Source organism: Meriones unguiculatus, chromosome 21 (genome assembly GCF_030254825.1).
Source record: "Meriones unguiculatus strain TT.TT164.6M chromosome 21, Bangor_MerUng_6.1, whole genome shotgun sequence".
Taxonomy (NCBI): Eukaryota; Metazoa; Chordata; class Mammalia; order Rodentia; family Muridae; genus Meriones; species Meriones unguiculatus.
Genome location: NC_083368.1, coordinates 29,019,451 through 29,045,276, shown reverse-complemented (window position 1 = coordinate 29,045,276; position 25,826 = coordinate 29,019,451). Strand labels below are relative to the sequence as shown.

The 25,826-nt window shown below is 42.9% G+C and overlaps 1 protein-coding gene across 3 annotated transcripts in view; it reads left to right on the top strand.

The window, feature by feature from the left end:
* LOC110555238 (ATP-dependent translocase ABCB1) overlaps positions 1–25,826 on the top strand; it is a 65,633-nt gene that overhangs the window by 30,709 nt on the left and 9,098 nt on the right. The window contains exons 17-24 of one of the 3 annotated variants that reach the window (XM_060373881.1): positions 266–412; positions 1,391–1,498; positions 5,286–5,363; positions 8,115–8,198; positions 10,808–11,011; positions 19,544–19,644; positions 20,790–20,930; positions 24,234–24,390. In XM_060373881.1, the coding sequence (XP_060229864.1) occupies positions 266–412; positions 1,391–1,498; positions 5,286–5,363; positions 8,115–8,198; positions 10,808–11,011; positions 19,544–19,644; positions 20,790–20,930; positions 24,234–24,390 (1,020 nt within the window). Of the gene's footprint in view, positions 1–265; positions 413–1,390; positions 1,499–1,661; positions 5,392–8,114; positions 8,199–10,807; positions 11,012–19,543; positions 19,645–20,789; positions 20,931–24,233; positions 24,391–25,826 lie in introns of all 3 variants that reach the window. The other 2 variants (XM_060373882.1, XM_060373883.1) reach the window with 2 other exon arrangements.

The window sequence follows — 25,826 nt, the reverse complement described above, 5'->3', positions numbered from 1 at the left end:
TGTATCTATATTGAGTATTTTGACTGTGTATATGTCTGTATACCGTGTGTGTGTGTGTGTGTGTGTGTGTGTGGTGCCCCTAAAAGCCAGAATCGGATCCCCTAGAACTAGAGGTACAGACAATTATGAATTGCCTTTTGGGTGCTAGGAATAGAACATGGGTCCTCTGGAAAAGCAGCAGGAGTGCCCTCAACTGCTGAGCCTTTCTCTAGCCCCCAAAGTACCAGTTCTGTAAGCTATCTTTTTGAAATGTATGTTTTTTTAGGAGGAAGACGTGCCCCTAGTTTCCTTTCGGCAGATCCTAAAGCTAAATATAACTGAATGGCCTTATTTAATTGTTGGTGCACTTTGTGCTGTTGTAAATGGATGCATGCAACCAGTGTTTTCTATAGTATTTTCAAGGATCGTAGGGGTAAGTGTTGGTGTCTATTTTGTGTAGATTTCTTTGTGTTTACTGATAAAAAGTGAATGAATTGCGTCCATTTATACCATTGACAATAAGCCAGAAAACCATGAATCTTCACATGGTTTGAAGTTGGGAAAATCAAAGTCTCATTTGTAAGAAGAAACCTAATTGTTTTATTTACATTTTTTGAGAATTCCTTATAAAAGTACTATATTTGCATCATTTTCATCTCCTTCAACCCCCTCCAATTCCTGTGTACACTTCCCACCCCCTCTCAAGCTTCCTCTCTTATAATTATTGTTTTACACACACACACACACACACACACACACACACACAAACACACACACACCCTACTGAGCCCATTTAGTAGAAAAACACAAAGAAATAAGAATAAAAGAGTTGGCTAAGTGAGCTGCCAGAGAACCAGAATACCAGATGCTGGATGACAAGGGAGCTGTACCCTTGACAACATAATTGCCTAAACATATAATGATACACCAGCCAACAGGCCTATGTGGGTGGAAGACATTTCACAAGGCTTCTCACAATGCTGAGAGAGGGAGTCTCCATTTTCTTTAAGAGATGAGCTTCTTGGCAGGTTATCCAGACAGCTTGGGACACTTGGAGATCTTCGCAGAGTAAAACAAAGAATTGTTGAACAGCATTGTTTCTTGATAGGATTCCAAGTGGAGAGGATTTATTACAGTCCATTCCATAGTAGGTGGCATGCATTAATCTACATGGAAACCCAACCCCCTCCCCCCAAATATTGGGCGAATCTATGAATGGTAGACCCCCACCCCCATTGAAGGAAAGCCGAATGCAAGATGCCTTGGAGGGCGGCATTCCAGAAGCCAAACCTGTTCCAGTATACAAAGTCTGTCTTGTCCCCCAAACTGTGAGAATGTGGGGAATGGGCTTCCATGCAGAATGCCTTCCTCAGCAATAGAACTAAGAACCTCTCAAATATTTTGTCAACAGGTTTTTGCAAGGGATGATGACCCTGAAACCAAACGGCAGAATTGTAACTTGTTTTCACTGCTTTTTCTGGTCATGGGGATGGTTTCTTTCATCACATACTTCTTTCAGGTAAGTTTCTACATTTTTTTTCTGCATTCATTTTGGAAGATTTGCAAACATGTATGTGATTTTCCTATGTGTGTGGTTCCTCCTTCTTTACTTGGGCTGTAATAGTCTGTGGCTTTGCCTCCTCTTACTTGCTTTCCTTCTCCTCTCCGCCCTTTTCCTAAAGACAGCCCTTGACCTAACGACAGCAAGGGGATGTTCAGTTGCTGCAATGATTAGAATGAAGATGGAAACATGAGAATGGGAGCCCCGGGGATAAGTTTGGAGCTAAGTATTTCTGTTCAATTTGGTATTTAGAGAAATGTCTTCCTGTATTTGGACAAAAGAAAGAAAGAATAAGGAACTAAAAGAACTTGCAAATATAGCACACTAAAAAAAAGTTGAGATTTGTTGCTAAGCTCTTGCTACAGAGAAAGAACCCTTACAATGATAGGAGAAGCATTAAAAGCTGTTGTATTTTATGATTAATATTTACTATTGATATATCTTCGGTAAAGCTGCTGCTAATCCTAAACAGCTGTATACCCAAATCACCACACAGACACTGGGATTTATTTAATTAACCTAGAACACAATGCTGGGCAATAGTTGTTCCATCCTAAACCTCCAAGCTCTCTTAGTTTCTAACATTTAGATTTCCCACATTATACTTGCTTTTAGTGATATATTAGGTCCAGTCCATCTCTCCATGTCATTCCAAGATCTCTCCCTCCAGCTCTGCTTTCCTAGCTCTGCCCTTGCCCTTTTGCCTCCCACTCTTTTCCTGTCCTCTGGCTCCTCCCCTCTCCCCTGCTTCCTTTTTCTTGTTCAACATTGTGGCTAGTTGCTTTATTTTGGCATGTTTACACAAAGTTGAGACAGGTAATACTTAGAATAAATATCACAATACAATGTCCGGATTGAAGCCAGAGAGTGGGGAAGAGAAATCAGCATTTGAATGACCAAGGGTAAGGTGTATACATTTCAAAAGAACATTATACCAACAAAAAGCCAATCATGAAGAAGAAGAAGAAGAAGAAGAAGAAGAAGAAGAAGAAGAAGAAGAAGAAGAACTGCTTAAGACCCATCCTTAACATGGGTTTTGCTACTTGAAAATCATGTGATTCCAATTATAAACAAACAATTATAAACAAATTATAATTCCAATTATAAACAAATTATAAACACTGTAGTGTTGAAAGGCACGCAGTGTAGACTCTGGGGTTAGACCTAGATCTTTCTGTCATTTGCACACATGGCCAATTATGTATTTATGGGAAAATTAGTCATTTTATCTGTTTTTGCCTGAACTTTCTTTCTCCAAAATATGGGAAGTTTTACCTCATGATGATTAAAAGAAATATGAGCAAGTGAGCAAGCCCATATCTATGAGAGGCATTATGAAATAACCTCCTACCCAGTGAGTCAGTGATTACCCACATGAAATATTGTAGCTGAAACTTTGAATACATTTCTTTAATACATTCTGGGCTTTAATTTAGAATTTTATTTTATGTGATGAGTGTTTTGCCTGCATGTATGTCTGTGTACCATGTGCATGCCTGTTGCCAGTGGAAGCCAGAAGAGGGAGATGAGTTCCCTGAAACAGGAGTTACAGATGGTTATGAACCACCACCAGGAATGGAACTAGGGTTCTCTGGAAGAGCAGCCAGTGCTCTTAACTACTGAGCCATCTCTCCAGCTCTTAGTTATATTCTAGACGTGTATTAATATTTTTGTAGACAAGACACAGTTCCTGAACACTGTTGGAGATGAAAAAGGGGAATAAAACGGTTACTTGACTAAATGCTTAAAAGGCTGTAGAACTCCATCTTGCTAGAATAAATAGACATGGCTTACCTGCAAGAGACTCACGGGTGTTCGGAGAAGTTTTGGTTGCTCCGTGTGGAGTGGGTAAGAGATTGGGAGGGAGGCAGCTTGGAGATGGTCACTCCTACTTTGGCAGTTGGACTAGCGAAGCATAAAGAGTGAAAGCCATTCCCTCACAGCCTGGCTGTGTTGGGAAAACTGAGTCTCCGGTGACTCAGTCTGAGAAACAGCCAGTGGATCCCTGGACATCAGTGGATTTCAAATCCATGCTGGAAAGGATGGAATGCCCAGGTGCTCATCCGAGAATCAAGCAGGGACCTCAGTGAGGACCAGAGAGTCAGCCTGAGTCCTTTCTTGCTCAGGAGTTCACATTCCTTGGTATAGACCCTGATAAGCCCCTGCTGGGCTGTGACCTCTGGAGACCTGTCAACTATTCCAACTCCCAGCTTGGTTTTACGCACGATGGTTCTAGGGCTTTGAGATTGTACGTGCACAAGCCCACCATGTAACAGAAGGTAGCTCTTGGCAAAAATGACTAACTCCTGCAGGTGGGTAGTAGCCCATTTAGTCTAGCAAATTCAAAGTGAGAAAAATCTTTCGTGTACATTTGGTCCAACAGCAGAAACCTGTTTGTGGCCCCCATCTGGCCTTTACTTACATAGTCCCTCTTTTCCTTTTCCATCTTGACTTGATTCCTCAGCACGTTTTTCCTCCCTTTCTTTCAGTAACACCCAGAGTGCAACTTGAGAGGCACAAAGGGATATATGGCTGCCCTCTTCGACACCACAGGAGGTTACAGGGTTGCAGTTAGGACCTTCCATTCTTTGTTGCGCCATACAACCTTTCCCATGCTGCTTTTCTGTTTCTCATCTATAGGTTGCCATTTCCAGTTTCATGTGAAAAGGGGAATATTGCTGCTTCCAAGTCCTTTGCACCCCCTAGTCATTGTGTTGAGGGCTTGGCTGTCATTCCTTCCCAGATGTGGCCTGGCATAGCAGCACACTTGTATCTTACTGTTCTTTCCTGCTTACAGTCCCTCTTCTAGACATTGAACTGTACAGAAGGATGGGAAGATGGAATCCAAAAGGCTTCCTCTTGAAGAGCCACTTTGCTCAATCTGTTTTGATACCAAAGTTTGGCTTTCTCAGTTCCTCCCTTATGGATGGGTGGCTATAAATTCTTTTTCCAGATTTCACCTTAGGTTCTTGGGCAGCCATTAACAGTGCATCTTTTGTCTCACAAATGTTCCAATTAAATAATAGTTTATGCTTACAGCTTGTCTTGGTTAGGTTTTTATTGCTGTGAAGAGACACCATGACTAAGGCAACTCTTATAAAAACAAACAAACATTTAATTGGGGATGGCTTACAGTTTCAGAGGTTAAGTGCCATTTTCATCATGGTGGCAAGCATGGCAGAATGCAGGCAGACATGCTGGAGGAGCCGAGATCTCTAGATCTTGGTCCGCAGGCAACAAGGAGACTGTGATCCACACTTGGCAGGGCTTGAACGTTAGAGACCTCAGAGCCCGCCCCCACAGTGACACGCTTCCTCCAACAAGGTCACACCTCCTAATAGTGCCACTCCCCATGACACATGAGTTCATGGGGGCCGTAGCTATTCAAACCACCACAGAGCTTGTTTAGAGTGGCCCTGCTTTCTAGCTGATTGAATGATGAGGAGCTGGGAAGGGTTGGCTGGGATTGGGATGGAGTGGGTGAGGCACATAAATGCGTTTTTAGTACACCTCTGGATACCCTGTCACTAAAACACCGGCCTCTTCTAGGCCTCTCGCCACTGCAGCTACATGCCTGGCCCTGCAGTCTAGGGTCACAACAAGACAGCCACCCCAGGAACTGAGGCCTTGCGGCTGCATGTGTCATATATTCCTACCACAATAACGGCGGTCCCCCTTCCTGCTGTGTAATTGCTGCCTGAGTCCCCGACCAGTCTTCCGTGTAACGCGTCCTCGTTCCTCTTAGGGCTTCACCTTTGGCAAAGCTGGAGAGATCCTCACCAAGCGACTCCGCTACATGGTTTTCAAGTCCATGCTGAGACAGGTACGGCTGTCGAGGGTTGCACCCCGGGGTGAGTATGGCTCCTCTCTTGAGCTCTGTGGACATAGACTGTAAGAGCTCTGTCGTGTTCCGTAGCTAGAGATTCTGCGTGGGTGCTCAGCCTCATCTTGAGAGGCTGGTGAAACGTCCGTAGATGTAGCTTCAGCCTGTCTGCTGCAGCTGGGCACTGGGTTGAGACAAATGCTGTCCCCCTCCAGCATTGGGAAACCACAGAAGACAAAGTGATCTTCATTTTCCTCATTCCCCACTCTTTCCCTCTTTCTCCCGTGAACCTGGGATACTCTGTCATGACTCTTGCCCTCAGGCGATATCCTTCATGCCTTTCATTCCACAGGTTCAAGATCATTGCCTTGACTCATCATTCCTTACTGCCTAGTTTCGTTAAGGAGACTGATGTGGTAACCCACAGGCACTGTTAGCTCAGTGACATAATAGGACAAAGTCCACCTCACACTTTGTATCCTCAAAATGCTTAGAATGGGCAGTGTGGATATTTTCCTTAAAGAAGAAGTAGGATTTGGGAAAGGTAACCCAGGGCAGCCAAGAAGAAGGAGGAAGGACTGTTGTTTGTTTGTTTGCTTGTTTTGTTTTTTTAGTAATTGTGAGAAATTTGCGTATGACTTTAAAAATAGTATGTGATCACTAGTCATTTGCTGTTGACTAAAAAGGTGTTCAAACATCCTAGCCCAGGCAAGCCGGAGGCACTGGAACCCAGTTCGGAAGCAGCAATGTTCCATGAGAAGAGGCCAGTCCCATATTCCTGGCTGTTGCTTTGTTTTTTAAGATTTTTTTTTTTTAATTGCACGTATATGGGGGAGAGGGGAATAATGTGCACATGAGGGTAGGTGTCTGCGGAGGTCAAAAATGGCCTCAGATCCCCTGGGGGTGAAAGGTTACTGTGTGCTGCTAACACTGGTGCTGGGAACCAGACTCCGCAAGAGCAGTGTGCCCTTTAACCTCCAGCTTCCTGCGCAGCTGTTTTTGATCCCAAGGTCCTTTCCCAGTCTTCCCAGCCACACTTCAAGAGGTAGCTTGTTAGCTCCAGGTGTTTACAGCCAGGACCGAGCCTGACGTGTGAAAGGGCCTGATTTTATGGTGGCCTTTCACCTTGGGCTTTCTGTCAAGCCATATTCAACACCGGGGTTCTACTTACCCTCCCGCGGTAGACCTTGGCAAACCACCGGATGCGGGATGCTCATCTGGCCACCAGCCTGCAGGCTAGCCCTCAGGTCTGCTGTTCTTCAAGAGCTGACTGGCTGGCGTCTGCGATGCCCTTTCCATAAACTGTTCAGTACCTCAAACATATGAAAGCCGCTGCTGCTGAAGTATAGTATTAAGAATTGCAAGGTAGTCAAACCTGAATGGCCTCTGTTTTCAAGGATGTCGTGTTCCGGGCGGGGAGGGGGGAACACTTTAGTACCTGAGAATACTAAAGAGTGCATTGATACAGGCTCTAGTGAATCATTGCACTTTGGTGATTTTTTTTTTTTTTTTTAGTATGTTCTATGTAAATCAGTCTCTGCTTTGAGCATCGTTGATTCAGATATCTATAAAGGCCGAAGTTATTTGTGACAGACATAAGTTCATACTTCAGAACCACGGTCTTTCCTCTGCTTGCTTTAATAGATGAGATACCAGAAGGAAAATCTTTTTTTAAATATCGAACGTTATTTGAGTGCACATTGCTTTTGACTTTTTAACCTCATTCATTTATGCTACCCTGACTACTGTTAACTCTTTGGGTGTTTAGCTTCGCTCCTTTGATACTGATAAATGTCTCAAACTTCCAAATTTCCAAACTTGAACTTTTGACTTCTCTTTCCTCAGTAAGCTTACTCCATACCTACTCTTCATGCCTCTCTGTAGCATTGTTCAGACTAAAACCTTGAGGACTCCCCTCTCTGTTTAATATTTTGCCTCTCCACCGATTGATCGTCAGCCTTATAGCTGCTCTCATTACCTCCATCCTCACCCCAGTGTGGATGCAATACGTATGCCACAAGGGAGATTCTGTAGTCTGTACAGTTGTCAGAGATCGTGCCCAGTGTGCATTGCCCAGCCACACCTAGTCATAAGCAATGGCACCCTTTTCCAGCACACGACATCTCCAAGACTCTAGGCAACTGCACAGTCATGGGAGAGAGGCTCAGGGGAACCCCGTTGAGAGGAAGAAGTTTATTTAGAGATAACAGCGGTTGTTTGGTTTAAGCTACCACAGCCTGCTCGCTTTGCTTGAGAGATTGAGTGGGCCTAGGCCTCAGTGCTTTTGTGTGTGCTCCATCTTCTCTCAGACGCTCCTATCTCCCATGTCTGCTCACAGGGCCCCTTAGAAAGGCCTGCCTTCTCTGCCCCTTCTCCACCTCGTCCCCCACTTCTGTGACATGTTTCTGTCCAGGGTGTTAATTGTCATCTAGACTGTGCACATTTGTTTACTTGTGCCTTCTTTCCCAAGAGCTGAGGCCTTACGGTGACAGTAGCATTGTTAGCCTTCACTGCTTAATACTTGAAGTTATGATAGTGACAAGGAGAATTTTTTTTTAAATATAAATTAACAAACAAAATATTCCAGTCACGTGTTTGTATGTTAACTCACTCTTCTGCCAATTGAACGTTAAATTCTGGATGCCAAGCGCAGGGGATGTGTGATAGTTAATGTTGTCACTTTCTCCTAGATCTGAGAGTTTCATAAACAGGGCATTAAGATTTAAAAACAAAATGCTTCTTGTGTTTCAGGACGTAAGCTGGTTTGATGATCATAAAAACAGCACTGGCACACTGACCGCCAGGCTCGCCAGTGACGCCTCGAATGTTAAAGGGGTATGTGCGCACTCTGGGTGGGTGGATGTCTTCTTCCATTTTGATCCAGAGCCATTTTGAACAAGACCAAGTTCCTCACTATAGGTGTTAGTGACTATCTTTAAGAAGATGTACATAGGGGCTGGAGGGGGAAATAATGTAAATATCCATTTAACTCACTGGGATATCACATGTGTTAAACATAGATTGTATCGTATGTAACTTCGAAGCACTCTTTTGTTATTGGTGTAGTTGCTAGAAAAGGAACCACTTCGTGTGCTGCCGTTCCTTGAGGCTTTTCCTGAGGAGTGAGTGCGGCTAATGGAAGAGAGAGTGTTGACAGCGCGTTTTCCAGGGTCGGCCTGCTTTACTTCTCAGTTATCCAACAGAGTTGTCCTTGCTACTCAAGAGGACACGTGTACCTCCTGCCAGGGTATTTCTAGGAGCAAAAGGAATTAAGTCTTCCTTAAAATGATTGTAGGAAACAGGACATATATTAGAAATGATTGACTGCATAGAAGAAATAACTTTTGAGTTCTCACATCCTCAGATTTTGATTCCTGGCCGAGCACAGTTTCTTCTGTGCCCCCCCCCCCTTCATAGCAATACTCCTCATCAACAAGAGGATGCGTAAACTCAAACATACTTAGTCCCTGTTGTGTCCCCCTCAACCCTGAGCCTTTGTGTTGGTCTTCGTCTTTCAAGCTTCCTGTATGCCAGAACTATACAGATGATGTTTCAGGTTGGGGCTTCCGTTAAAATAGATTGCAACATGAACCCATCCACACAGAAGATTGGAAAATTCTTCAAAGTCCTAGAACTCTCGAGAATTACTTTCGTAGTTATCTTTTTTTGATGGATAAATCCAACACCAAAGACTTATGACAAGTTGTGTAGGACAAAAATGAACAAATAAGACATAATTATGTATTTCATGTTACAGACGAGGCTTTTGCCCTCATGCAGTCTGCTTGGTAGGCCAGACCATCAAAAGTGCAAAAGGATGGCTAGAGACAGGACGTAAGAGTTAGGAGAGGGCCTTTGAGGAGGGGAGGGAGGGAAGGCATGCAGGCCCGCCTCAGTGATGTCAAGGAGGCAGGAGGCCTGAAGGAAGGGCAAGTGCCGTTCTTGTAGGAACGGAAGTCTGTTCCGGTAAGATCAGAAAGTGCTGACGTCCCAATTCTAGCACTTTCCTCAGAAAGGAAGATTTTTGCAATCTTTTGATTTACCTTGATTCTTTGGCTCTCATGATCCAAAGCAGGATATGCCTGTGTCTTGAAGGTTCCAGCAGGGAGATGCTCTAGGCGCTTCTGTCCATCAGCAGGTGCTGTGGAGAGTGAGTTCTGTGAAGGACTCAGATGCTGACAGAGGGAGCACCCTAGTGCGCCCCCATCCTGCAGTCTTCCAGACTGTTGCCCTTGACCCTCACACGAGAAATGTGCAGGAAGAGCTCTTTAAAGGTCACTCTGCAATTTGATCTGTGCACAGTTTAGCCAAGGCTCTCTTCAATATAAGTTTAGTTGTCTATACCATATATGTATATGAATCATATATATGTGCTATATATATGCACACTGCCTATATACACATACATGATGGAGAATATATATATTTCCTTTTTTTTCAAATTAAATAGAAGTAAATTAAACCTAAAATAAGTTTCAAATGAGGCCAGGTATATTTTAATATCCTTAATGAAAACACTAACCTTAGTTTACAAACAATTGGGTAACTCACATAAAAATTGCCACCATTCCCAGGTCAGTATCGTGGTCAGTGTCTTTAACTGTGCTCATTTGTGTAGCTTGCTTGGGTGATCATGCTGTGATACATAAAGATTTCCCGGTATTGAAAACTCAGCCAGGGTGAAGAGAGGGTTCAGTGGGTCGCAGCACCTTCTCTGCAAGCGTGAGGGCCTGAGTTTGAGTCCACAGCACTCACGTTAAAAAAGCCGGGCGTGGCTGTACATGCCTGTAACCTCAGCATTTGGGGGACAGAGGTGGGTGGACCTAGGAGCCCGTGAGTGAGCTTATGGTTAATGAGAGACCCTGTTTCAAGATGGTAAGGCAGAGACTGGTAAAGGAAGACACCACAACCTGCTCTAGCCTCCAACATGCTGGTGTACATGGAGCACATAATCACACATGTACATATATACCCCAGTACAAACACACTGAAAAAAAAATCAGAATGGAGAAAAAAAGCTAACTAAATCCTGGATTCTTTTTAATGATTTAATTGTTATTATTTTATGTACATTGGTGTTTTGTTTACACATATGTTGGTGTGAGGGTGTAATTCCAGTTCTGAAATTATAGACAGATGTGAGCCGCCATGTGAGTGCTGGGACTTGAACCTGGTCCTCTGGAAGAGCACCCAGTGCTCTTAACCACTGAGCCACCTCTCCAGCCCCTAAATCCTGGTTTATTGATCTACTTTCCTATTTAAGTAGAAATCAGGAAAATCCTCATTTAGAAACACAATGAACTTAGAGTAAGCAGTACTTTAGTAACTGAGAAGGTAATTAGGTATATTTGCATGAAAGTAAATTGTCCTAATTCTTAAGAGTACATAAACATGTATTTTACAGTTAATATAAACATATGTCTCTCATTTGTTGTGTTTTTCAGGCTATGGGTTCCAGGCTTGCTGTAATTACCCAGAATGTAGCAAATCTTGGGACAGGAATTATCATATCCTTAATCTATGGCTGGCAGTTGACAGTTTTACTGGTAGTAATCATACCGCTCATTATATTGGGTGGAATTATTGAGCTGAAACTGTTGTCTGGTCAAGCTCTGAGAGACAAGAAAGAATTAGAGGTTTCTGGGAAGGTGAGTCAAACTAAATACAATTCTTTTTTTTTTTTTTTTTTTTGAGACAGGGTTTTTCTGCCGCGGCTGTGCGGGATGAGGCTCTGCTGGACCTCACAGAGATCCACCTCCCTCTGCCTCCACAAGTGTTAGGATTCCAGGCGTGCACCACCGCACCCAGCTCGAAGCGCAATTCTTAGCTAGCAGAAAAACAATTCCTGGTGTGATGCTTGGCAGTTCCCTGCTGCTGGCTGTGCTGTGCTCTGAGGGTGTTTTTCCAACTTTAGTTTCCTGCAGATTCACAACAGAAGAAAGAGTGGGGAAACACCTCTCTGGTCTGAAAGACTGACGGCTGCTTTTCATGGCTTTTCTGGGTTCAGGCCATTGCCTCCAGTTTCTCCCAGGTTCCCATCCAGCCCTCTCCTTCCTTTCATTCTCTCCCCCCCACCCCCGGCCTGTTTCTTCTCTCCCCACTTTCTCTGTTTTTCGGTCTTTCTTGCTCTAAACCATTCCTGTATTCAGGAATGTGGACCCATTTTGTATTTCGTGATTGGGGATCTTTGTTATGGAAAAGTCCTAAGAGTATGTGTTCTTTCCATTTTAGATTGCTGCCCTTTCCCCTTTGTGGTGCCTTCTCCTTCCCCCATATCTGTTGTCCTTCACTTGATCCTGTTTGTTGTACACACCTAGCTAATTTTTTTTCACAGCTTAACAAATGCTTTTGTGGACTTACTGGATTTCCTTCACATGTTTTATTTCTTGCAGTGACCCTACCAGGTATGTTCTGTTATAACCAGATTTTTTTTTTCAGGTGAAGCTGACGGATAAGTAGGCTTATGCCTTCAAGCCAGTCACTCCCAGAGGCAGTGACTGCCTTCAAGCCAGTCACTCCCAGAGGCAGGATTCAAACTCAGGCAGGGAATTATCTAGGAATTAGCTAGGAATCCACATTCTGTTATGGTGGATCATAATCAGACATTACATGCTGTCTACAGAAATAAGAGTTGTGGATCAGGGCTGACCCCTTCCCAGTGTCTACTAGGGCTAAATCTACTGATGGACATTCGGAATTCCCAAGATTTAGGGCCTGGTCCACTGGAGGTGGGAGTGGCTTGGGTTCCCAGAGTGAGTGAGTGAGTGTGTGTGTGTGTGTGTGTGTGTGTGTGTGTGTGTGTGTTTGTTTGTGTGTGTACATAGGTGTATTTTATCTCCTAGCCATGCACCTTACTGATGTGAGTGATGAGGGAGGCCCTGGAAGTTCGTTATCACCAAGATTCCTCATCCTGCTTTCTTGGAGTTCCTTTGAGGGAAATACTTTTGATCAGCTTTCTCACCTCCAAACCGTTGTTTCTGGGGTCAGATGTCACGGTGTGAGTACCCTTAGTCCTTCTGGGTCAAACAACATCAGTTGCAGTTGGAAAAATCCTTCCTGAATTAATGACTTCCTTTAACAGTGTGTTTATTGAGGGTTTTTTGTTTGTTTGTTTGTTTTTTATTACATTTGAAGAAACGTGTTATGAGATAGTCCTGAAGTGATTGGAGTATCTTTCAGTGTAAGTAGAAAGATGACCAGTGCTAAGAACCAGGCATCAGATGCAAGTTCTTGACGTCATTTCAGCAGGAGTGAGGAAGAAAGGGGTATAAATGGAAATGGATGCATGTGTCTGTGGCAGATTTTCTGAGTCATGGTCAGGCTCTAATTCAGTAGTAGCTCCTCAGAGGGCCTATGGTACACAGAGACTATGGTTGTGGCTATACCAGCCATCCTGTTTAAAATTAAAAATCAACCAAATTCATGTAGGTCTCAGGGTACCATGTATTATTATCATCTGTGAGCTGTGTGTGTATTCTCTTACTTAATGCCAGCAGTAACCATGCAGAATTATCCTTACTGGGGAGATGATAAAGCCAAAAGGTTAGAGAGTTCCTGGATCTTGTCCAAAGTCACAAGGTGATGGACGTCCCTCGGATGTATTCCCTCTGCTCTTTTCCTCCTGTATGTATATCCTCCTATAGCTTATGTAAGGATATTATCCTTCCTTATTCTCCCTATAAAGTCCATTCTCCTATCTACTAGATACAAATATTTTCAGAGGCTTTTAACAAGTCGCTTACAGTCCAACCTTTCATTCTGGCTGCAGACCTGATGTGGTCTAGTCCTTGATGGGTCTGCCCTTTTCTCGCACTCCACTCTTCATTGTCCACACTGCTGGGCCACCGGGCCTTTGTGCCTCTATTACACGCCTTTCTGTTTCCCTTGGCTCTCATGAATGGCTCCTTGACATCATTCAGGTTTCTGAGTTATATTTTCAGAGGCCATGTACTCCCTGAATACATGGCTCCTCTCAGCCACTCATGTTTCTGTTTCATTTCTTTATTAATGAATGGTGTGTCTTCCTTGCTAAAAGATAAGTTCCACGAAGGACGAGTCTATCTCTGATCATTTGCCTCTAAAGCAATGAGGTAAGCTTGAGATTTCTAAGCAGTTCTATGTAATTTCACAGATCACGTGTACCCAAGTATGTGATGTCAAGGGCTGCTCATATTCCAACATTGTAATTTCGGGGCCTTTTTATGTAGGGACAGTGTGATGTCACGGACTGTTCATGTTTCCCATGTTTGATATCAGAGCCTTACTCATGGGGTCTGTGAAGTAGGCTATGTGCTCCATGCTTTAGAACCAGTCACTCCCAGAGGCAGGATTCAGACTCAGGAAGGGGTACTCCAGTAAGCTAGAAATCCACATTCTGTTGTGGTGGATTTTCTTTCCATTAGCATTTTCTGTCTGATACCAGAATATGCTCATAGCCTCCATCCTGTTGAAGCCTTGGGCTTGTCAGTGGTCAGTAATGTTATTAAGGACTAATGAGCTTTTATTGAAAACAGATATAGGTGTTTTGTTTTTTTTTTCAATCTTGAAAGCCATAACCAAACTTCAGTTTTTTTGAAGGCAGAAGGAGGATAGTGAAGAAGTTCTTTTTTTTTTTTTCAAATTATGCATTTTCCTTTCTACAAAACTATTTAGAAACACTTTCAAAAAGAAAGAGTACCATTTTCACTCTTTCAACTAAAAGTTCTTAATGTAAGCAAATCCCAGCACTCAGGGAGAGAGCAGCAGGTGGATCTCTGTGAGTTTGAGGCCAGATTGGTCTGCAAAGTGAGTCCAGGGCATTCAAGGCTACAAAGAAACCCTGTCTCAAACAAACAAACAACAAACAAACAAAAGAAAGTTCTTCTTTTGGGGGATTATTTAGTTTTTAAAATTGTGGAGAATGAAGCTGTAAGAACTCAAGTTCCTAGTTAAAGCTTTTTCTAGTTGCTTCATTGTGCCTCAAAATGAAGAGATTGTTCTGTGAAAAGTCTGTCCAGCATACTCTCATTTTCATCAGCGATAAACATGATATTTACAGACTCACCACAGCCCGGCACCCTTGCCTTAGAAAATGATGTGCAGAAAGTCTTTTAAACATTCATTGGACGGTAACCATGGACGTTGTTTTCCGTCACACATTGCTGTGGTTTGTTCAATGGTCTTTTTAACGCAGAAAAGCTCTTCTATATATTTGAACCTTTATAATGAGAAATATTTTTAATGTATCTAAGCAAAGATTGCCTGAATAAACTCTTTTCTCTAACATCTTATTTTCCTTACTTTCAGGATTTTTTTTTTAATGCGTATATAATTGGTGTGTGAGTGTGCAATTGTACATGAGTATGGGTGCCTGTGCATATGTATGGGGAGGTCAGAGGTCAGCCTCAGGGGTCATTTCTCAGGAGCCATCACCCTTGTCTTTTAGTCAGAGTCTGTCACTGGGACCTAGAGCCCACTGTTTAGGCTGGGCTGGCTGGCCAGTAAGTCCAAAGGAGCCTCCCATCTCCTTCTCCAGTGCTGAAATTACAAGTAGAGTGAGAGAAAGTAAGTGTGTGTGTACACATGTGTGTGTGTGTGTGTACACATGTGTGCTTGTGCATACACACGCACACGAATGTGTGCTGAACATCCAGAAAATGACCTGCTATAGCTATACCTTCAGATCTAAATGCATTTATAAAGCACGCAGCTAGAAAACCAAAGTCAAAACAAAACAAAAAAGCAGTAGCAAATGGTAGATAGAAAAATAGATGCAACAGATAGCAAAGCGTCATCAAGGCACTTAGCATACGGCATAAATGAGTGGTGCAGACTGAGAGAGCAAACAAAGGTAACATCAGATCGGGGTTTAGGGTACTGAGCAGAAACTGATTGGGGAGGAGGCAGCCATGCTGGAGTTGCCGACCGTCTCTGTGAATGAGCTTCTCCCAGAGGATTGAGCTCCATTCCCAGCACCCAGAGCTGTAACTCACAGCATCTGTAGCTCTGGGTTCAGGGGATCTGATGCCCTTTTCTGGCTTCCATGTGCAAGAGGGTGCACAGACACACAGGCCGGCAAAAGAAACACTGATGCACATAAAGTGATTTTTTTTTTAAATTTCTTTTTCAAACTAAGATAATTTGTATGGGATTCAGTGAAAAATAAGGGTATTTTCTATTTTGGGGTATAATTCTATAAATTATTATAACTCCATGGGATGAATCCTTGTTAAAATCAGTTCTGGCTCACGAAAGAGCCCGAGAGAAGAACATCTGAGCCAAATGAGGGGGGTTTCTCGGGTGTCCTAGAGTGTTAAAGAGATGTCAGAGGCCTTCTATCCAGTCCTTGCGCTTTACAGCTGAAGAGAATGAGAGTGGCAGCTCATCTCATGGCTGAGAGACTGAAGTATCAGTGGGGATGTTTCCATTCTTAACATCTCCACATTCCTTCACCCACACTATAAAACGTATGTACAAATATCCTGTTAGAGGTTCTGTGTTATTAGGACATGATTGGATGACAGAAACTTGGGGAGATCATGTCTGCCATGTTCCTCAAAAATAGTTTATTTTCAAATACCACTGAGATAAATGTTAATGAAAAATACCAAGGAATCAAACAGCAATAGAGTAAGCCATGGGAGTTTAAAGATGAACAAAGACATAATGAAAAGAAAATTATAGACTCTAGTATGTGCCTTTTAATAATAACTCTAAATATAAATGGTCTTAATTTTACAGTGAAAAGATGCAGACTGGATGAATAAATTTAGAAGCAATATGCAACAATATGTTGAAAAAACAAAAAAGAAAGAAAAAGCTCACCAAGAAAATATACAATTAGTAAGTGAAAGGATAAAAGCAAATGGAATCTGAAGCCAAGAAGGTTTAGCCACACTCGTAGCCAATAAAATAGAGTTTAAGGAAAAATCGGAATACATAACGAAGATTGCTATTAAGGGAATAATTACTCCCTTAAAGAAAAGATTATAGGTACCAAGTATCAGAGCATCTGACTTTACTGCTACTGGACCTAAAAGGAGATATGGGCCTCCAATACAGTAGTAGTATGTGAATGGACCATCCCACTCTCTCCTGTATATTATGTAGATTTAAAAGAATTAACAACTTGGCATTCTCACCACAGCAGGGCAAACTGCAAAAGCAGTGCCAAGAGGAATGTTTAGGTTGGTGAGCTCCTATACCACAAAGAGATCTCAGCCTAGTGATGCATTCAAGGTCTTGTAGAAAGGAGAACAAAACCAAACCCAAAACAAAGAATAATGATCAGGACACAAGCGATTGAAAGAGAACATAAAAGAACCATAAAGGACCAATGAGGAAAGATGGCTCCATGGGCATTAGCACTTACTGCCTTTCCAAAGGATCCACGTTTGGTTCCAAGTCTTGGCGTCAGGCCACTCACAATTATCTCCAGGGGATCCAGCACCCTTTTCTGGCCTCCATAGGCGTGTGCATACACATGACATGTATACAGATACATAAAAATAAATTAAAGGACTCATTAAGCAGAGGTAGTTTTTTTAAAAGATCAAGTTGCAGAACACTCAGTTAGCCAAGAGAAGGTCCAAATAAATAGAACTTAAAAACTGGGAGTGTGGAGGAACACTAGGAGATTTTAAAATTTTTATTTAATAAAAATTCTTAATTTATATATGTCATATATACATGTGATATATATTATTTTATGTGGGTTATATGCACATGAATACAGGTGCTGTAGAGGCCAGAGGTGTCAAATGCTCCTGGAGATACAAGTAGTTATGAGCCTCCTGACGTGATTATTGAGCACTGAATTGGGGTCCTCTGGAACAGCAATATGTGCACTTAATTGCTAGCCATTTCTCCAGCCCTATTAGGGCATATTTTTAGGGGGAAAATGCTTACACTATAGCAAATTTATAAGAAATGGAATGATTCTGGACAAATACAACCTACCAAATTAAATCTAAGGAATTTAGGAAATGAAATACAACAAAAACATGAGATTGAATGATAAGTTTCCCAGCCAAAAAAGTCCACACGACGACAAAGAAGAAAGGAAAGAAACCTCTCCAAACTTATTCTGTACAGCTAAGAAGCTACATTACCCAGGTACTAATACCTGATAAGGACAAAAAAACCAAATAACCTTACAGAACAACAAGACCCCCAGAAAAGGACAGCAGTGTGTCTAGTAAACAGACGCAAAAATTTTTACACTCTGTGCAAAATGAGTAAGAAAGAGGGCTGGCCAAGAAAAGCTTATGCAGACAGGCATGGTGAACGCTTGTGGTCCTGACATTCACGAGACAGGCAGGAAGAAAGACACGCCGGGCTATGTAGTGAGATGCTGTCTCAAGAAATCAAACCAGGAAAGGTACGCTGCGGTAGAGTCGAAATCACCCTCAGGATGCAAGAAAAGCTCAATACACACAGTTCAAAACTGAGGCACATGAGTAAACACACGGTTATCTGAGGAAATCCAGACACAGCGGTTGAAGAAATTCCACATCCCTTCTCGACGAAAGGCTTTGACTAGTGTAGAAGGATCACGCATACTAAATGTTGTGCATGGCATGTGTATAGCTAATATCGTGAAACAGGAAAAAGCTGGAAGCATTTCTTTAAAATCAGGAGTAAAATAAAGAGCAACTAATCTCACTTCTGTTCAATTTTAGCTAGAGAGATCACACGTGAGAAATATTATAAAGGCAGGAAAGACACAAAATACGATGTATATTAAACAGGAAAAGACTTGGCTGAAAGACTGCCAGAGCTCATGAATTCACTAAAGCAGCATATACAAACAAAAGCTAACTTGCAAACATCAGTAGCTGTTTCTCACACCAACCAGCACTTCACTAAGACAAGTTAGGAATCCATTCCTAATAACCCCAACTCCTAAGGATTTTCACTCTACAACTGAGAACTGATGAAAGAAGTTGAAGACCATACAAGGAAGGACGGCCTCCTGTGTTCATGAATCAGGAAATGGCATTCAGAGTCCATATGTCTCAAGGCAATTTGCAAATTCATTTTCTACGGGCTAGCTACAAAAAGAGAAAAGTGGTTAAAATACGGTGTATGTGTATCATTGAGTATTATTCAGACACAAAGAAAAATAAAATTCACTTGCAGAAAAATAGAATTGGAGTGTATCGTGTTAAATGAGACAAAGCAAGCAAGAATCTGATTTGCTTCATGGGTAGATTAGGTTAAGATGAGAGAAGAAAACTGTCTTGGACTGAGAAGGGACGAAGAGAGAGGGTGAAAGAGTAGATGGACATGATATGGAAATACCAGCGAGTCCTGTTCGTTTGTACCATTATTATTTGTTAATGACAAACAGCATTTGCTCCCTTTGACCTGCTGTTTTGACTTTCAAGAATTTTCCTAACTATTTCGTATTGATAAATGCTCCTATTCAAAGGTATTTTAGAAATGCTGGTTTTAATAAGATTTGAAAGTACTTCTAGGTATGCAATGTTAAGGTTGTCTGTTACACCATACTGCATATATTAAATAACCTTGGAAAATGCTCTTTATTTTATTTAAAACAGTATAGAATTCAGAATCTATTTTATTATTAAAGATGTATATGCTTGGGGGGAAAAAGCAATGTTTAAGTTAATGTGTAATATGATCATATGGAACTTTTTGTTTTGTTACATATTCCAGATACTATGTTTTAAAACAATGGAACTTATAATGAGAAAAATACTACATTTTAAAAGATATGAAAAGCCAGGTATCATGGTGAATGGCAGTATTAACATTACTTGAACTGAAGTGAGACTTTCTCATGTTTTAAGCCAATCTTGCTTATTTTTAAGACCCTGTCTCAAATAAATAAATAAGCAAACTAAAACAATTATAGGGTTAGGATTTGTCCACTGTAGAAGAAAGAGCACTATTAAGGACATACTGAATTCTCAAGATACCTTTTTTAAAGCCAAGTAAAGACAGTGACTTCAGGCAATCTGTCAACTTTAGTCTCTATAAAGATGGGGGAAAGATTAGTTGATCTCACAGCTGGCTCTGAATCCAGTTTGAGAAATTACTTAATATTCTTTTTCAGTAGAGAAGATGCTCATAGATAATACTAAATGCTCAATTCAGTATAATAAATTACTTTTATTAATATGGTTTATAGGATTCAAATTAACTTCCTGTTGGATCTTGTGCCTGTTGTGTTACAGATTGCTACTGAAGCAATAGAAAACTTCCGCACTGTTGTCTCTCTGACCCGGGAGCAGAAGTTTGAAAATATGTTTGCACAGAGCCTGCAGATACCATACAGGTAAGGAGCCCTGAAGACTAGCCAGGGCTCTGAGGAGATTTCCAAGCAGGACTGCAGTTTTCAGGATTGCTTTTGTGAGAAAGCAGGTGAAGATGCTAGAACCAACACCTGAGATTATCAAGACAGAACTAAAGAGACCTGAGTCTAGTCAGGGGCAACTGTGAACCAGTGAAGGCTTGTGACATGGGAGGGAGAAAAGAGGACAATTGTTAATCTTCTGGTGTCCAGTTGGGATAATGACCCCACTGAATAGTGTGTATTTGGGGTGAAGGTTTTCTATGGAACATGAAGTCAGAGGTGTTGTAGGACACTGAGGTGTCTTCTGGGGATATTTTCTGTTCCTTTCTTTCCTGGGGAGACTTTCTCTTCTCCCTTTACCCCAGCAGTATATATACGGCTCTAAAAGTGACCAGAAATGTGAGTAAGACCAACCCTGGAGTCTCAGCTTCTCCTCTAGGACAAGGCAAGAACTGGGCCTTATTATTTCCAACCACCTTCGTCATAGTCATGGCAGGCCCTCTTTTTTTCTGGAAACATTTCCATTTGAAATCTCAGGTAGCAAGACATGAACAAAGTTGGTGGGTTTAAACCAGAATAGGATGGTCAAAGGGCTGCTGCCCATCCCCACCCTGTTCCTGCCCACACCTCCAGTCCCAAGATCTTTGATGGTCAGAAATTCCTGGAATGTTAATCCTTTGTGAAGCCTTCCCTGGCTCCAGACAGTTAAGTGCTTTTTCTTCCCATAGCACATTTCCCTGAATTCCCTCCACTGCGCTGAGACTCTGCCACTCATCTGGAGGCCCACATGCAAAGACAGGCCTGCACCCTGTCACCCACAGCTTGAGTGTTGGGTAGATGTGTTGGGAGGTGTCCCATTCTTCTGGACCCCAGTGTTGTATGTCCCACAGTGGGGGAAAGGGAAGGACCATTCCTTTGTTAATGTAAAGCAGGCTCTTCTCAGGGCTCCAGGCTCCAGTGCTCTAGCCCACTGAGCTGTAATAATCTCCTAAAGATGAAGACAGCACCGAGTCTCAGAGATGAGGCAGTTTTCCAAGTTCACACAGCTAAGCAGACCGGGATCAATTGAATTGAACTGAACTGACTGAGAAATGAGATGGAGTGAACGTGAGTTGCTTTTGTTCCAGAAATGCTCTGAAGAAAGCGCACATCTTCGGGATCACCTTCTCCTTCACGCAGGCCATGATGTACTTTTCCTATGCTGCTTGTTTCCGGTTCGGTGCCTACCTGGTGGTGTGTGAACTCATGACTTTCGAGAATGTTATGTTGTAAGTACTGGATTCTTAAATGGGTGATTATATGAATATATTGCTTTTCTCCAGGCCTTTGAACCAAGGACATTTGCTGACACACCAGTCTTAGGTTTAAAACCTTAGATGTCAAATCCATCTTCTAATTAGTGAGGGCCAGAGGGATCTTGTGAAAAGTGGCCATTTTAAAAAGATCCCACACCTTGAAACACTATAGGAGGAAAAATTAACCGTCCATGTGTCTTATTTAGTTGTAGTTTAAAAAATTGCAGTGTTTTCCTTTAGCATGTGTATTGAACCCCCAAAAGAGGAAGTGACGGATCCCAGTGTTCTGGAATACTCTCAGGCATCACGCCAGTTTCAGGCTCACTGTTTACTAGGACACGTGACACGTGAAATGCGTATGGAGAAAGGCAGGGAAGGAGTTACTAACAAAGCAAAGGGCCTTTGAAGGATTTTCCTGTACGTGATGGGTGAGGAAAATGAAAGTTTCCCCTGTTTTAAAAATAGTTTAGCAATAGACTTAATCAGACATGGTACCCATTATAACAGGAGGTGTAGGCCAATTTAGGGGAAGTGTCAAGGCCTAAACATTGACAACTAGGTTCTTTCCAGTCTGTGCTGTGATAGCCATGTCACAAACGTAGGTGTGTCTTAGCAGCTGCATGGCGTGATATGTAAGGAGATATTTTTTTATAGGCATTGTGAAAATTTGATGCCATTCCCACAACCAGCTACTTAAGTCTCAGAAATAATGGAATTTAAAACATTATTTTGTGCATAAGTCAGTTGTACTTGTTATATAAATTTTACATGCCACACAATAGGTGTAGTTCAAGGAAGTTTATTCGAGACAGAGACAGTGGGAGAGCATAGAAGAGAAAAGGGAGGATGAGGAGAGAGAGAGAGAGAGAAATTGAGAGAGCGCAAGGGAGAGTTGGGGGTTCAGGGTGGCGGATGGGTTATTTCCTGCACACCTGGTGCAGTTGATGACATAGGATATAGGTGGTGACTCAGGACATTGGCAGGACCCTAAAGGCCCCCTGAGGGCAGGCCAATTGAATTGCCTGCACACCAACATAACATTCTTCCCTTTTTATGTAATTAAAACTGAGGAATTAGGAAGGGGCGGATAGAGAGAAAAAGGGAAAGAGGGAGAGGGGACTGGGGAGAGGGAGAGAGGAAAGCAAGAGCTCAAAAGTGGCCAGCTGACATGCTGAGGAGGAGGGAAGCTTCTGCCCTGGAAAGTTCAGGGTAGAGGGTGGGGTTTGCCAGCCATGCCCAGCAGCAGGTAGGGACCCGACAGTACTGATCTGAGTTGGGCATAAAAGCTCTCATCAAACTTGACTTCTGTGTTACTGGATTGGGTAGTTGGTTGTGGGCAAAAGTCAGAGCTGTCCCTGTCTATGCTTCATCTTGCAGCAGCCTTGTGTGGGAGGTAGAGTGTGGGGGAAGGGGTGGTGGAAGGAGAGAGAGACTATATAAACGAACAAGCATTACAAAACCTTCTGAGTCACAGACATCCTGCTCATGTTTGTTGACCGAATAAGTCACAAGGCAAACCCCGATTCAAAGGGTTGGGAACCACACTTTATCTTCTAAACAGAAGTATTTGCAAAGGTTGAAGAGAGATGAAAGGATTGACTATTTTCTTACCATCCACACTGCTATGCATTTAAGGAAAAAGTGTCTCATCTAAAACCTTTTTAAAAAAAATTATTTGAGAGAAGAGAGAGAAACCACAGAAAGAAGGAAGGAGAGGAGAAGAGAACCAAAACTTCTGGATTATATAGTGAAGATCCTCTGGGGGGCGGTGAAGCCCTGGCCCTGGGCTAAGGAGTTCAGGGTAGAGGGCAAGGTATGCCAGCCACGTCCTACAGCAGGACCCAGGGATGCTGGGAGAACCTAGAGGCCAGGTCCACTTTGGAATGTAAATATGCACCTCAGCGTCTTGTCTCCCTGTCTGAAACCCAGCCCCTCCCAAATGTGTACTTTCTTGTTGCTCTCACTCTATGTAAGTTACTCTTTGAATATGCGCTTTCTAAAAAGGAGATAAGTACCCATAAGGAATGTCTTCAGGTAGTGAGTGCACTTTATTCTTTGGGTACCGTAGTTACTTTTGCTGGTACTGTGATAAAGTGTCCTGACAAAAGCAACTTGGAGAAAGAGTTACCCCAGACTCCCAATCTGAGGGAGCACATTCCATCGTGACAGGGAAAGCGAGTCAGCGGGAGTGCAGACAAGGCCAGCTGGTCCCATTGCACCAGCAGTCAGGAGACAGTATGAACAGGAAGTCAGGACCGGATAGAAAGCTTCCAGGTCTGTCCCAGTAACCCACTTCTTCCTGCAAGGTTCCAGTTCCTAAAAGTAACACAACCTTCCCCGACAGAGCCACCAGTGGGGACCAAGTGTCCAAGTACATGAGCCTGAGGGTGGAGAACACATTTCATATTCAGTCACAACACTGAGCACTTTCCCATTCTTCCCTAAACCATAAAATAAGCCAATGAGCAAGTAATGAATGACTTCCTTAATCGTTATGGTTCAGATGAGTACAAAGGGTATTGACAAGATACTCAATCCCTAGCACTGTAATCAGGACAGAGAGCCCAGCACCCTGCTCTGTTTAATACTGATTAGAAAAAGGCTCTTTTTTTTTTTTTTCTTTTCAACTCTAACCAAACTCTTGAACACATAAAGGGAAACAGCATTCTTATGAGAGTATTTTGACAAAGAATGTGAGCAGTTTGTCACGGCTGCCAGACGCCGTGGCAAAGGGACAAAGGTGGGAGACCTCAGGCGTGGCCTCTGGGACCAGAGAGGCTGGAGTGGAGTGTTGTCTGGCCTGCCTGGGAAGGAGCAGGTGACAGCATTCTTCCATTCTTGCCTCAAGCCCACAGCCCTAGGTATAGTGATTCTAACCCACTCCAGGTACAGAGGAGTCCTTAGGAAGCCTGGTGGCTTCTATCTCAAGGGTTCCCACTGACAGTAAAGCAGAGGACCCAAAGTCGACTAAGGACTGCAGGGAGCACCATTCTCTCTTCCTGAGAGAACTAGACCTTGGGAGAATCAGGCCAGCTCCTAGCTGCTGTCCTTCATCTTCTGGTGTAGCTGAGGCATTACCAGTGGGGGAAGTGGATGGTGAGAGGAATCAGGCCTAGGCTGACTCAGGGAGGGGCCATGGTGGTGTCTTCATAGCTCCTGTGTGTGATGTTGTTCTATACAGAGCAGTGGTCATGCAGCATTCTGCTCCTGGGTGTAGAACTGGCAGCTTGCTTACACAGAAGCACATGGTTTTTGTTTGTTTGGTTTGGTTTTCAGGGTGTTTTCAGCTGTTGTCTTTGGTGCCATGGCAGCTGGGAATGCAAGTTCATTTGCTCCTGACTATGCAAAAGCCAAAGTAGCGGCATCACATATCATCAGGATCATTGAGAAAGTCCCTTCCATTGACAGCTACAGCACGGAAGGCCTAAAGCCTGTGAGTTTGTTCTTTCACTTATGTGACCTGCTAACCCCATGGTTAAAAGTAGTTGAAGAAGAAGCTTAATAAAATCTGTGCTTCTTGACATATATTGATTGTAATATAAAATTGCCCAGGCCTTGGGTTTATTTCATTAAAACTGATGTATGGTAAAAGCCAGTACTTTCACATGGCAGTTACAAAGAGAGATAAGAATACTGTCCTCTTGATAGGCCAAGTCTAGAGGAAAAGCTTTATTACATTTGTGTTATGCGTTTGGATGGTGTTAACGCCTCCGTATAAATCCACGATTCTCTTTTTAAAACGATTTTTAATTTAATTTTATTTTTTTGGTTATATATGTGTGTGGGAGGTATTCACTTGCTGCCATCCTCACGTGGGGGTCAGAGGGCAACTTTAGGAGTTGGATCCAGGGGTTGAATTCAGGTTGTCAGGCTCAGCAGCAAGGTTCCTACCTATGGAAGCACCTTGCTGGCCAAGGCATTGATTCTCTTAGAGTCTGTTTATTAAATCCTGGCTTTTCGAAGTGAAGTTCAACTTCATTTCAAAGTTCATAGCGGAATTTCACCACATTTGTTAGGAACCACCTGGCTGGGGTCTTTTTGCTCTCCATGGATAGAATCCATGAGCATGACGGTTAGAACGCTTTCATTCTCAGGAGTTCTAAGCCCTTGAGGGCCTACGCCCTAGGGAGCTGAACTAGCAGGCTCTGAGCTTTGAGAACTGGGGAGCCTATTACCCCAGACTTTCAAAGCCAGAGACTATGGCTGCTAGGTGCTGTGGTAGAGATTTAGTGCCCTAGGCTTTTATTACCAACTGCCCTGGTAATTTGAAACTATTAAAATTCTCACTGACCATCAGCAGTGAGCAGTAGCCGCTGGCAGTACTTGCTAGGTGTTATAGCTGTTGGGCAGGACTCCGTGTTCGGTTCCTTATCTCCTACAGCAGTTAGCCTAGGGTCTCAGGACTTTGCTCCTCAAAGCTTCGTGGTCCTTCCAACAGCTGGAGCCTAGAGTTTATATAGCTCTTCACAATCATGTCTCCCCCTGCTTCCCAACCATGTCATTCTCTACAACTCTTCAGTTACCCTTCACTGACATGGCAGCCATTGCTCCGCTGCTGCTGCTGCTGCTGCCTCTTCGCCGTGTGGTCAGCTCAGTCCACTCTGTTGATGAGAAAGAGCAAAAGGAGCAAGCGAAGACCTATCTATCAAGACAAGTATATCAAGAGTACACTGACACTAATTGCAGCTTCTGCTGGGCACCAGTGCTCTCCTGCTGTCTTGGGTGGAAATGCTTGCTGGAGACTTCCACAGCAAACTATTTAGAACAGCTCCAGATGGAAATCATGCCTCCCATCCCCCATTGAAAGTATGCTTTTTGCAGCAAGCAGCTGTAATTGCAATACCACTTTCTTCAGACATTCATGTGTTC